At 42.2% G+C, this 13,945-nt stretch overlaps 1 protein-coding gene across 1 annotated transcript; it reads right to left on the bottom strand.

The window, feature by feature from the left end:
• Nucleotides 1–239: 239 nt before the first annotated feature.
• thbs1b (thrombospondin 1b) lies at nt 240–11,916 on the bottom strand. Its single transcript, XM_075459869.1, has 23 exons — nt 11,705–11,916; nt 11,464–11,548; nt 10,709–11,268; nt 10,380–10,455; nt 10,075–10,158; nt 9,790–9,899; nt 9,381–9,506; nt 8,372–8,468; nt 7,355–7,528; nt 6,983–7,159; nt 6,707–6,880; nt 6,375–6,502; nt 6,131–6,283; nt 5,733–5,951; nt 5,510–5,617; nt 5,026–5,185; nt 4,765–4,883; nt 3,670–3,904; nt 3,358–3,585; nt 2,697–2,968; nt 2,501–2,598; nt 2,246–2,385; nt 240–2,143 (listed from the first exon to the last, which is right to left on the bottom strand). Exons 2-23 carry the CDS (start codon nt 11,525–11,527, stop codon nt 2,136–2,138), a joined length of 3,510 nt encoding a protein of 1,169 aa, XP_075315984.1. The 5' UTR covers nt 11,528–11,548; nt 11,705–11,916; the 3' UTR covers nt 240–2,135.
• Between the last annotated feature and the right edge of the window lie 2,029 nt (nt 11,917–13,945).

The following is a 13,945-nucleotide window of genomic DNA, read 5'->3' as shown; positions in this document are numbered from 1 at the left end:
TCTCTTAGAGCTTCAGGGGGGAGGGGGCCATCATTTGGACTTCATTGAAGGCTTGAATATTGAAACATAAAAAAAATATGTTCAAGTCTGGTTTCCTTTGAGATGTAATGTAATAGAGGAGGCCCACAGTGAGTCTACTCTGGATCATCCATCAGCCAACATAAGCTAGAAGTGGTTCTTGACTTGATCACTGCTGGACTTTGAAAATAGATTGTGTCTCATTAAGAAAAGCACACACAGGCTTTTAACAACAATTTATTTTCTTAAAGTATGTAACAAAATAGTTGCTATGAATAAAAACAGCATTTTGCTTTGTACAACTAAGAAAATGTTTACAGACAAGCAAAACTAATTGTACAAAAATAATAGTAACATTGATACACAAAAAAAGTCAAAAGGATAAAGAACAGAACATCCTCACGTCAGTGTGCAAACCGTTTATACAGATGGACTGCCTCCTTTTGTAAGGCGACAGATCCTGATAAATTATTTAAATAGCATTTATCTACACACACGCACACACACACAAATCAACCTGTCACAAACAGCTAAGACAAACAGAACAATAATTTATCCGCTAAAAACTGCACTGGACATACATGGTAAAGCAAAGTTCTAAAAATGAAATCTCCCATTTTCACTGGGGTACATCACGGGAAAGGGAGCTCAGCTGTGTTTATCGACATGAAATGTCTTAGTATTTACAGCTCATGCTACGGTAGCACTCCGTCATTTCAAAGGAATATGAAAGAAGGAACTTAGGTCGTGATTTTGTTTGATCGGATTATAAACAGCATTGAGGTAATACTTGTACATCAAAGATTTCCTTTGTTTTTCATCTCTCTCTGTAGAAAATGTACACGAGTTACACACACTTCATACTAAATAGCCCTATCTGCAGAATGCCTAATTCACTTTGTACAGCAGGGGATGATAGACTCTGAGCATGCATCCTGCATCCGACGATTGACTGGAACTGATTTTGGATCAGTTTCCAGATCACTGTGACAAGATACTGTGATGAAAAAATTTGTACTTTTTCAAAGTATTACATTTTTGTTTACTGCCTACATTGTAGGCAAGAGTCAATAAATTAGATGTATTTACATAATTTCATATTGAAATCCTCAAAAGTTGAGGGAGATAAATCTCTTCAGTGACCATGGATGTGATGTGATGTGGGGAATCAAGTTGGGAATCCTGGCTTTGTGATCACAGGCTATAGCAATTTTGTAAAAAAAAAAACACAATCCGCATATTTTTTCGTTCTATTGCTTTGATACTGGAAGATCATTGCTTCCATCTAATCCTGAGAGTCAAAAACCAGACAACAGCAAAGCTTGCGATACTTGTGTGTAAACTAGAACTAACCTAAATTTAATGTTTCCTCTCTCTCTCTCTTCACAGAGATTCTTAGGTAGATAGGTTAAGGAAAAAACAACAACTATTGGTGCATTCATGGCTAGTCTTCCACTCATACTCCATACATGAACACATACATCCACAACATTATGTTCCCCTTATTTCTAACTCACTCTTCCAGCAGTATTTTGAAGATGCAAACAGAATTCCTAATAAGTGTTAATGTTATCTTTATCCTGTCCTTAAACGTTGTATCATTTAGAGACTACATCCTGGCCGGTTTGGTAAAGAACAGGGAATATTTATGGGTTTTTCTCTTTGGGATGTCCATCCAGAAAGTAAGGTAGAAAGGCACACAGGCTGAAGAAGTGAGACAGAAAGTCAGAGAGAGATGTAAAGACTTGGAAGTGCATAGTTTTGTACGAGGAACCGTTCTCGTGCAGAGATGAATGAGGTCTTTCAGGGAGCTGGAAAGCAGGCAGAGCTGGGACAGAAAGGTGTCGGTGTCCTACTTCTACAGGGCCTGCTTTATTTGTTTCTCCAGCTCTCCCTTCTCTCTGATCCTCAACTGGCAGTCAGCTGGTTGGGGCTTTGCCCAAACCAACTCCACGTTATCCTGAGGCTGACCACATGCCCTTCGCTCCGTCCGAGAGTGTGTGCCACAGAAGAAAGCGTTGCAGAGATAAATTGGCCCCTGGACTTTCCAGGACAATATATAAGTTCTTACTTTATACAAAAAAGGTGCATTCTTCAAAGCTTTCTGCGTCATCCATTTATACATCTGTTAAAGGAAGAGGCACAATGTAAGCAGATGAAAAATAGCCTTATGTGTGGCAGCAATAAGATCACATTGAGTGTTTACATATTTAGAATAAATGCCTACCTCTGCATTCATACTTGAGGTCTGAGAAGTATACCATTTCTTGTGAGAAGACAAAGAGACCTAGTCTGCCACCTGCATATGTCTTGTCATAGATGCTACCAGAGTCAGCCATGATCTTCTTACCCTCATACATCACAACTCTGTGGAAGAAGACGACAAATGAAAGCAAATGAAACCCAAAGCCTCGCACTTTTTACATCAAACTCTTGCAAAGAGAAAATATTTAGGGGGAGTCAAAAAATTTCCTCTGCCCACCGAATAAGTCCTGTTCTCGGCCTGTGAATCAGATGCCATCTGTAGGCAGTGAAGTCTTTCCATCCAACATTCTTAGGGTCATGCCAGAGAGTGCGGACCTAACATATGAGGAAATAAGAAGGCATGGGTTTGTTTGATTTTCACGCCTCTAATCACACATTCAAATCATCCAAAGAGTGACCCCTGTTCAGCATACCTGTCCTGGGGTGTTGCCTGTGTGCCAGAGAGCATTTCTGAGGTGCTCTCCTGGGCCAGTGGTGGAGTTAACCACTTTAATGGACAGGCCTGAGTAACCCTGGGCCTTGGTGGGTTTATTTGACCAGTAGGTCTGTGTGATCTGCTTCCACATCACCACATAGAACCTGGAACTGGACTGGTAGCCAAACACGAAGCCGGCGTAATCGTCATCCCTCTCTGTGTTGATGAAGAAAGTCCCGCTGAAGTCTACTGAATTGAACTCGTGGTAACCTGTTGAAGAGAAGAAAACACAAAGAAGGTGCACATTAGAAAAGCTTGATGGAAATGTCTAAATTCGAAAAGACTTTTGTTTAATCTTTTTTTTTAACATCCACTTGTGGTTGTTTTTTCCTTTTTCATAAAAGTTTGTGCAGAAGAGGAAATTAAAATACTTTTTTTTCTCTCTCTGCCACCTTCTGACCACACTGCAAAGCTTAGTTCACATACTCAACACCAGTTTAAGGAGACATGCCTGATGCGCTTTGCTCATAGCAAAGTGACATTTCAAAGGTTTGTTTCTAATTCACTTAAAAGTTGAATAGATCAGACTGTGCTGTCTGTGCCTGTCTCCATCACACTGTCGGTAAACTTGCGTGATTAGCTTAATCCTTTTTACTTACCCACAGCAATGCCAGGATCACAGTTGACAGTCTGAACCAGCTCTTTGCCCTGATGGCGGACAACCCAGTTAGGATCGATCTGGGAGGTGCCTTTTGGATCCAAAGGAACCATCTGGAACTGGCGGAAATCTGTCTCACTGATATCAAAGTTCTCAGGACACACGTCATAGATGTCAGGCACATTGTCTTGATCGAAATCATCTTTGCAAGCATCTCCACGGCCATCGCCTGTTGAAAATAAATCTATGTTAATTCAGAATATTACCTAAACTGTATCAACATACTGTCAGTAGTAATTCAGATTTTGCCAACCATCAGAGTCCAGCTGATCAGGGTTGAAGACCAGTCTGCAGTTGTCTTTGTCATCAGGGATGCCATCATTGTCGTCGTCGTGGTCACAAACATCTCCCTTGCCATCCTTGTCATGGTCAGCCTGGTTAGCGTTGGGGATGTACGGGCAGTTGTCCAGATTGTTCTGGTGTCCGTCCTCATCGATGTCCTGGTTGCTGTCACACTTGTCTCCCACACGGTCATCATCTGAATCCAACTGCAATGACACAGTGTTTAAAAATCATACAGGGACTTCTTGAAAGTCTCAACTGGACGATGAAGAATGCTACCACAAATAATTGTTGCCCTTGAAATGTGTTAATGCCATGCTTTGTCTCTTTTTTTCCTACTTTTATTAAAGGCTTCCTCATAATTAATTCATTTTTGTTTTCTTAAAGCTGCCAAGCTCAACTGGCCCGAGATCAAACCAAAGTCCACAAATTAGTTTTTGAGCACTCCTACTCGGTATGATTTTGCTGCACTAAAAAATAATAGGTACAACGCAGCTTTGGAGAATTAAAATATCTTGAATTAAACATCTTCTGAAAGTATTTATCTATTTATTCCATTTCTAGACATGTCTCCTCTAGCCTTTAAAGGTATTGTGCAGCTCAGACTTTGATGCTTCCCTCTTTCCCCGAATCTACTCCTGAATCCTCTTGTTAAACACATTCCTATTTGTCAATGTAGCATGGCACAGGTGGACTGAGCAGGCCTGTGTTGCGCCGACAGGGCACGCACATACCCCAAGGCCAGCCCATTCTTCAGTAATATCCAGCTCAGGGCCTCTCCCCTCACATATGTCAGCTAACGTCAATGGGCCATTGAAAAGACCCCTCACCCCCAACCACGCCTTATTGAACTAATGTGCCCCTGAGCAGCATAGAGGATTTGCTCCACCTTTACATGGCGTGATAAAGCTTAGACAGCTACACAAGGCTAATCACCAAGGCTCTCTCTCAATTGAAAAACAGATATATGCTGAGCTGTTGAGAAAGGCAGGGAGCTGAATGTGGATTATTGTTGCTGGGTGAGGCGGAAGGAAATGGGGACGGGTGCATGTGTGTGTCCACGCACCTGATCAGGATTATGTTCCAGAGGGCAGTTATCGCACATGTCTCCCACTCCATCCAGATCTGTGTCTTTTTGATCAACGTTGTATATATAGGGACAGTTGTCCTTCTCATTCAGTATTCCTGACAAACAAGAGAAGCCTGATGTGAAAATCCCCATCACACAAGTAAAACACAGTGTAGTACTCGCTTTACAACAGCCACAAGGATTATAGTTGGAAGATAGTTGGAGGCTTATTTTCATCAAAAGGTTCTTAATTCTCACCATCTCCATCAATGTCAATGGCACAGGCATCTCCCTCTCCATTGTTGTCTGTGTCTGTCTGGTCTGGATTACTATTGTAAGGACAGTTGTCACAGCGGTCACCCACATCATCACGGTCATAGTCGTACTGCCTCGGATTGTAGACGAATGGACAGTTGTCCTGTTTCAAAACAAGAAATGAGAACTTTTCAGATGTGCTTATCATTTGCTGTCTGAGCCTGTAAAATTACAGGGAAGGAGGAATGCAACATGAAAAGGTGCTTTATCTCCAAGCCTTGTATTACATCTAATGTTGGGATTAGCAGCAGACAGTGCAGGTCCCTCTGCACTCTGCCTCAGTGTTGGAATTTGTGGTTTTGCTTCAAACCATGGAGAAATATTTGCTTTCTTTTCTTGTTAGAAAGCGTGAATAGTGAGTGCACAATCTCAGAAAACACACATGCACACACTCCTTCTGCAATGTTTTCATTCTATATTTACTGACCCTATCATCAGGAATGCCATCATCGTCATCATCGTTGTCACAAGCGTCCCCAATTCCATCCTTATCGTAATCTTCTTGGCCCGAGTTGGGGAGGTTGGGACAGTTGTCCTGAATAACAGATAACACAGTCAGACACAGATAATTTGACTTTGACTTTATAAAAACAGCATTTCTATTCTTTTATAATGAATCTTGAGAGCCTTGCAGCTGTACTGCTATGTACCTTTTTGCAGTGGTAGGTGGCATTCTCCACACACACCAGATCAGCGTTGGGCCATCCATCCAAATCTGTGTCCTCTCCACAGATATGGCCATTGCCAGCATAACCAGGCTTGCACTCACAGCGGTACATGGGATCAGCAAAGTGTCCGAGGTAGTTGCAGCGGGCATTTTTGTTGCAGTCGTGGCTTCCGTCAAGGCAGGGATTACGAGGTGTGCACACCTGCAGATTTAAGAAGGGGTAGATGGATTGAATGAAAGGTTATCAGAGGGGCACAGTCACAGATTCAGACTTTTTGTCTTTAGTAAGACAGACACTCTTTACAATATATGAGAATAAATCATTCATAAGCATCCATTTATTTAGCTTTTCCCTGGTTAGTTGATTGTTGCTCCACTAACCTGTTTATTAGCAGCAGCATGCTCCACACCTCGTCCAAATGGCTGAGGTCCCGAGTAGCGAGGAGGGCAGGGCAAACAGTTGTAGCCAGGATCTGTATTCTCACAGCGGTGGACACCATTGAACTCAAAGCAAGTGTCCGGGACCTCCTTGCACTGTTTTTTGGGATTAAAATATTTGTGATCATTAAACTGGAGACTTTAAATAATGCTTGCAGATGACATAAACATAGCATGGCATTTTTACCTCATCAACATCTTTGCACTTGATGCCGTTTCCAGAGTAGCCATTTGGGCACTTTCCACACTTCCAGGAACCATCAGGGAAACTGGTGCACTTGGCTCCAGAAAAGCAGGGGTTGGACAAGCACCCATCTGAAAACAACAATGCTGCCTCATTATCAAGATCCTTCAGATGTAACTTAAACCAAAAAAAAGTAAACAATTAAAGCCTGCAAAAGAAAAACATACCAATAAACAACTATAATGGGTAAATACAGCACATTAAAGTCATAAATAAAAAGATATTACATACACACGCAACATGGAGAGGCTTTGTTAGCCATTAAAATGACTCACCGATTGGGCAGGCTTTCTTGTTGCACATCTGTCTGTCTATGGCATCACCAATACACTCTTTACCACCATTCTGTGGAGCCGGATTGTTGCACAGGCGCTTACGAGACTGGACACCACCTCCACAGGTGAGAGTGCATGTATCCCAGGGTGACCAGGGTCCCCAGTTACCACTGACTGAAAGAAAGAAGAGGAAAACGTGATCATTTAAAAAAAATCTTTGTTGTAGATGACAAGGAAATGCAACCAGGGAGTGGATGTCAGATGAATTAAACTTACTGGGACACGGAGATTTCTGGCATTTTTCAGTTTGCCGACCCTCTCCCTCACACTCTTTGCCTCCGAGCTGGGGGGTTGGGGAGTTGCAAAGGCGGATACGAGTGATGACACCAGCACCACAGGTGACTGAGCAGGATGACCAGGGTGACCAATGACTCCAGCTGCCGTCCTGCTTGACTGATGAGAAAAAAAAAGAAAAAGTTCAGAGGTCAGATAGCAGAGTTGGACCACTGCAGCATTAGATCATGAAATTAAATAATATAACACAGCGTCACAGACTGGCAAAGTAACCACTAAAACCACAGCCTCATGTAAATTATTCCTAAATGCGATGTGCCCTATACTTGTTGATGGATACTTTGTGTTACTCACAGCGCTTGTCACACTCCTGGAGGTAGCAGTCGCGGGTCTGCACAGAGGTGCCCTCACAGTTGTTATTGATACGGTCGCAAGAGCGCCCACGCTGCTGGATGCCCCGCCCACAAGACACAGAACAATGGGTCCATTCAGACCACGGCGACCAGCCGTCCTCTGCAGAGTCACTCGCTGAGCAGAAGGGAGCAGAAGAGAATATGAGAAAGAGGGCATGAGGGAAACAATAAAAGAGCTATTCCAGACCCTCACAAACACCCCCAACCCTAAATGAGGAGGGAAAGCTCCCAAAAGCAGACGACTATTAGAGTGGATTTAGCTTGGACACAGAGAATGTCCTCTGTTTAGAGCAAAAACGGAGGACTAGCGCCATGAGAGGAGCCAGAGAAATAGAAAGACCCACTTTCCTAGGGATGCCCCATTGGCTTACGTTTTCCACGAGAGGAAATTACTTTTGAAAACACGACACTGGTTGTGTGTAATGACTTCAACAAGTGGCTTCAGTTAGGATGAATGCGGGTTTCCTTGTTTATTCAGGTCTCAGGGATGTATTGAGGCCAAACCCGCTGTACAGGTATGAAGAGCAACGACAAAATGATCCAACCCCAGATGCATGGGGAATCCAATGTAATAGGGTTGAATAATTAAGCTTTAGCCCATTTGGCAAATATCAGCTATTTAAGCATAAAGATTCAGAGATTCAGAGGGAGTAAAAAGGACCGTTGTTCCAAACATATAATCCCCATCTGCTTTTACTCAGATGTTATTGCAGTAAAATCTTTAAATTTAGCAGATTTTCTCTTGAATAGAAACCTTTTTAACCAGGCATATAGTTGTAGCTTTTTGTTTAATAGGCCAAATAACATATAAATGCTTCTTTTGGAGTTTCGTAGCAGTGATTGAATGCTTTACCTGTTAGTTGAAATCTATACTTTTTAGCTTATGGGGCCCATTTCTGCAGACTTTTACAGTGCAAGTTTCTGTTTCTGTTGTACTGTACAGGACAGAAATACTTACGCGTTCCACAGCGTGGGCAGCACTCTCCGTCAGGAACAGTAGCATTAGCACAGGGGATCAGAGGGCAGGAGATCTTGCGGCACACAGTAGCAGAGTCCTGCACAAGTAAATTAAATTCAATTTATTTTCAAAAACACGCTCAATTATGTGGATATCACCCAAATGTTGCTTCAGTTTTCTACTAAAATGAGTCTTGTGCTTCTTCAAATCTGTTTCGCAACTCCTACTACTGATACAAAGATGTGTAAATGTATTTAAATAATTTATCTCGTTGAATTTTTTTCGATACATATCTTTGCCAATGTTCGTGTAACTAACTCTTTACATTCCCTGCTCAACATCTGACTTTGCAGAAAAACAAAACAGACAATAAAGACCCCTCTAGAAGAACACCTGCCCACTGGGTCAGGGACAAGTGGGCCGGAAGCCAGTGTCCTAATAATGGATGTCAGTCTCACCACGGTGCAAGACTGGGCACTGAGCCTCACACGAGTAAAGCTTGCCTTTCAGCGAAAACCTGTGAATGACTTAGGCATCAAAACTGCCTTTGCAAGTGCACATGATAATGCTTTACCTCCTGGAATTGATCACTGACTGGGAAAAAAAGAGGAAATCAAGAAGTCAAGGATTGCATGCAGCCTCCCTGCCAAGACTTTTGCTCCCAAAGCTGTCCCCTCTTTGTTAGAGCCAAAGTCTTGTTCTTAATTATGAGCAACACATCACTTAAAGCCTGGTTAAGTCCCTGAAGGCCACACTCAAGTTGAACTTCTCACAACAGACCTGTCATTACCACAGTAAAGCCTGTCGGCCTTCTGCCAAGATGTAACGCTACTAATTACTGACCAGATCGGATGAGATGGTGCATAAGTGTGCGCACTTTAGTGTGTGTCATTCCTATATGAGTGTTTGTGTGTACATGTAAAAACAAGTAAGGGCACTGAGTGCATCCTCTCACACATGTTTGAATATCCAAGACACAATAGGACAGATAGCACAGTGGAGGGCTCACCTGACAAGTACACTCAGTGCAGTCGTCGACGGTCCACTCGTCTCTGTTCTTGCGTACAATACCATTGTGGATGCAGACACCGCTGTGAATGCCAATACGATTTTTAATCAGCTTGTTCTCATCCGTCTGGGGTTGTAGGGAAAGAAAAACAGAACAAAAAATAGATTATGCAGACAGTTTTGGAGAAATGCCATGTTGAATCTGATCGTGTAGTAGTTACGGACAAATAAAAATGTTTAATCAAAAAATCCTGACAAATGTCTCTGTGTTAACCCATCTCTGTACATAAATAAGCAGTATGTATCTGCTGCTTTTGCTGCTTTTTTGACTGACCAACTCTTGGTGATGGTAGCCCAGAGACAACACACTTCCATAGTAAACACACACAAATACTAGGGTTCATCATTACCAGCTGGCGGAGTTCCTTAGACAGCTCCTTGACCACCACACCGAGGCCCTTCAGCTCCTTAAACATGCTGATCAGATCGTCACAAGAGAAGCCGCAGACCATCTGCAGGTCTTAAGAAAAACAGTTTGAAACATCGTTAAATGAGTGCTTTGATCAATATTTCTGTACTCATTCTATTCTAGGTTGGAGAAATCAGTCTGGAGATGAAAGACAAATCAAAATATGTGAGCCAATACAATAGATTAATAAAGATCACATGCCAGAGTCGCATGTTGCAGCCTTTACCTTTAGTCTTGTGTCCAGTAAACTCTGTTCTGATGGCAGAGGAGCCATTGAGATTCTTCAGGATCATGGTATCACTTGTAACGGCTGAAAGGCAAGTGTTTTCCAGTAAATTACTTGAGTAAATTGAGAACTGACATGTCTCAGCAACAAAAAGGCAAACAGCTTCAGGGAGTATTTTCAATGGAAATTAGCAAGTATATTACACATAAACATAACTGCCTGACAATAACTTGTTAGGACTTGGCAGGGCATGAGCTGAAGAGTGATGAGTAAACACACAAGCCATCTTGGTTATGATTACTTACAGCTTTGGCATCCTTTGTTGCGGAGGATGGCATCCAGCGTTGTTCCAAACACAAATCTCACGTTTTGTAGCACCCCCTGCAAGAATTAAAGCTCAGTTTAAGTTACAATCCGGTGAATCGAGAAAGGTAAAAATGCTCACCCCTATACCACAGTATTAGTGTTTAAAAAACAATATTTTCTGACTTATGTGCGCTTCTGCGCATTCGTACGGCTGTTTTTGAACAAATACACCGACAACATTAAAATGAAACGTGATTTAACAGTCGAAGAAATTAAAGTTCACTTTCCAAACTTTCTCCCGACTTTAACACCCCCCCCCAGCTCTCACCATGAACTTGTCCTTCACTGCTCCCTTGCCAACCCTGAGCTGCGCGCCGAGCGGGGTCTCCTGCGTCAGGATGCTTTGAATCGGCGCATCCAGCTCGGCGGTGTTCACCTCCTCGCATCCCGCGTACAGCTGCGCCCGATCCTCCTGGACGAACAGCGTGATATTCTTCCAGTGACCCGTAGCCAGGCTCACATCTTCGATGGAGACCACTTGTTGCTTGTTCTCGGTGGAGTAAACTATGTCCAAGGTGTTCGCCTTGCCGTTGGAGACGATCTCAAAAACAGGTCCGGAGCCGTCCCGCTTCTCCACGGTCAGGAGGCTTCCCCTGGTCCGTTTGAACTGCTTAAAGTTGAGCAGGAGGAGAAAGCCCCTCTCGGCATGGATGGAATCGATCAGGTCCCTAAAGGCGCTCTCGGGGACCGGGGGGATCAGGTCCGGGTTTACGATTTTGTAGGCGGGACTGTACGGGTCGTCTCCTTTCGCCAGGGTGACCCCATGGTTCTTACTGGGGACGCGGATGAGCTCAAACAAGTCATACACGCTGTTGTCGTCTCGACTCTCTGCGGGAGAATGATGAGAAAGAGCAGCCTCAATATAGGATTTCTATATTGTTTTAGTGTCAGTGCTCTACAACGTTTTAAACACAACATAAATGTCAATATTTTATTAAGTACAAAACAAAAAAAGGATCCATCTCATTTAAAAAAAAGGTAATTTATAATCTAAAAAGTTGAAGGTAAATCAGATGAACTCACCTGCGACTCTTGCGCTTTCGCAGGTCCAAAGCATAAACAGCAAAAATATTCCTGCCAGCTTCATGGTGAGACACCAGCCTGCTACCTGTGACAAATAATGACAAAACGCAACAGTGTGACCACCAGTGTCAGGCAAAGTTCCTGTGCAACAGGTTGGAGACATAAAAGATGCAACAGCCGGTAGAAGTGACTGATGCAACTGCATACAGCTGCAATAGGCTACAGGATATTTACCACTCACCTGTTCAACTTAAACAGCAGAGTCAAAGTTATAAAATCCCTGAAAATGTGTAAAAATCCAGCAGTAATCCTGAGGGATGAATTTAGGGCAAGTTATTAATAAGGAAAGAAATCCACCATGAAAAGAGGGGAAGAAATACAATCCTGTGTTTTTTCCCCTCGTAATTTCAAATTTGTCTCTTTTCCCATCAAGAGCTAAAAAACTCCCTTATTAAGCCGAGGGGGGACAAAGTGCTATTTAAATAGTTTGATGCCCATTCCTAAGAAGCAGCCTCGTCCAATCACAGTGCAGAGAGAAAAAGGGACGAGCTTATCCTCTTTGCTCAGAGAGGGAGGGAGAAAAAAAAAAGCGTTTTCCTCTACGGGATGAGGGACCAACTTCAGCGTGCTGCCCTCAGACTCTTAATGGACCAGTGTTTCCTCTCACAGAGTCCATCCATCAAACCTCACAGGGGTCTCCACCTCACAGAGACTGTGAGCGACACTGGAGATTATTTTAACATTCTTCTGAACGGGGGGCTCTTTTTGTTGTTTAAAGAAAAAAAAAATCACAAAAGTTGGGGACATTGAAACAGGTTATGGCTGTACGTTGATTTAAAAAACAAAAACAAAAAAACAAGAGCTTATTTGAAATTGACAAGCAATGTCATCATACTTATCATACTCTCGTGGATAATTTGACTTTTAAGTTGTGTATGCAAATATATTTCTGGACCTAATTCGTACTGTTATATTCAATTTAAACGTTATTTTCTCATCCAATATCATAGTATGAGCAGTGGTGGGCCTCAGTCACAGTTGTGTGTAATGCTCGACTGCTGCAGTTCCACCTCATACCACTAGGAGCCGACGTGAGTTCACTGCAGGCGTGCGCGCACGGGGAGGGGGGTGTTGAGGTGGTGCAACCGCATACCTGAACTGACATTTAAGATTTAGACTTTTGTTGAGATTTTGATCAAGAGAATAACTTGAAATGATGTGCAACATATGATATTCTTAATATCTGTGTAATGACTTTGCACCGGTATAATTCTGAATAAGCAATTAGGGGAAATCTGATATTGAATGGGATGAAGGTTTCTTTGAAGTAGTAAAGGTGATCCTGCACTTTGCACTTCAGTTTTGGAAACTTTGACCCCAGAACCAGCACAGGCCTCTTACTCACACTCACACGTCACACAGTAGTTCACCCTGACAGCTCCAAGACAAAACAACATTTTTTGTTCTTGATTACACATATGGATACTGTTTTGAGCTGCTATTTTAGTGCTCTCCGGTTATTTTTCAATATCAATTTGGTGGCCTTGAGAACACAACAACAATAGATAAAACATAACTCAAAAAATTAATCAGAACAAAACTGCACAAAGAACATTATGTTACACAACACAAAAACAAAATGACATTGGGAAAATGAAAATATAGACGAGTGTTTTTGACATGCTGTGTTTTCTGATTTGTTGGCGTCCATTTGTTCTTTGTTCGTATTTTATTCTTTTTAAAATGTATTTCCTGTCATTGGTTGATTCATTTGGTGTTGCTTTCTTGATGTTGTGTTCCTGCATTGATGTTGTAGTGTTTATCTTCTTTTAAAGAGTCTGGTTTTCTGTGGTGTGATGTTTAGTGACATGTTTTTTAGTGTTATGTTTTGTCTTGTTTTGTGTTTTTTTGCACATCAGGGCAACCGTATAACAGTCCTAATCCACACAGCACATATTCTTTGAAATAATTGTTTCATATTTTGTAAGAAAAGCTTTTTTGAGTGGGACTCAATTGGAGCTTGAGATATTTTGCAGTCAGCACTGAGCAGCTGTCTGCAGCACTGCATGTAAGTGGAGCTTCTGCACTGGCTACCTCAGCAGGTGACTGTGTTCATCTTTTATATACAGTGTATGAACAAAATGCACAGATGTCTTTGAAATACTCTCAAACCTGTTGTCATTCATAGATACTTTTATAAAAGTTTTTAAGACCGAAAATCTTACATTTTGCACTTTCAAGTGCAACAATCAGCTTGTCAAATCTAAATCTACTGATCAACCAGCAGAAATCTGGTCGATGGCTGGTAGATCTCTGACGGATAAGTAATCACACTTTTCAGAAAGTGAAGCTGCTGTATAGCAGTGTAATTTATTGACTTCATGCATAAGAGGTATTCTTTTATATGCAGTGGAACAGGTTTCAGAGCTTTGTGCGTCAGACAAGTGTGTGATGATGCTAAAAGCTGGTTCAGATGTCTGGG

The sequence above is a fragment of the Odontesthes bonariensis genome, chromosome 24, assembly GCF_027942865.1.
Source record: "Odontesthes bonariensis isolate fOdoBon6 chromosome 24, fOdoBon6.hap1, whole genome shotgun sequence".
NCBI classification, from domain to species: domain Eukaryota; kingdom Metazoa; phylum Chordata; class Actinopteri; order Atheriniformes; family Atherinopsidae; genus Odontesthes; species Odontesthes bonariensis.
Note: the sequence above shows the minus strand (reverse complement) of the source record. Positions and strands in the feature narration are given on the sequence as shown.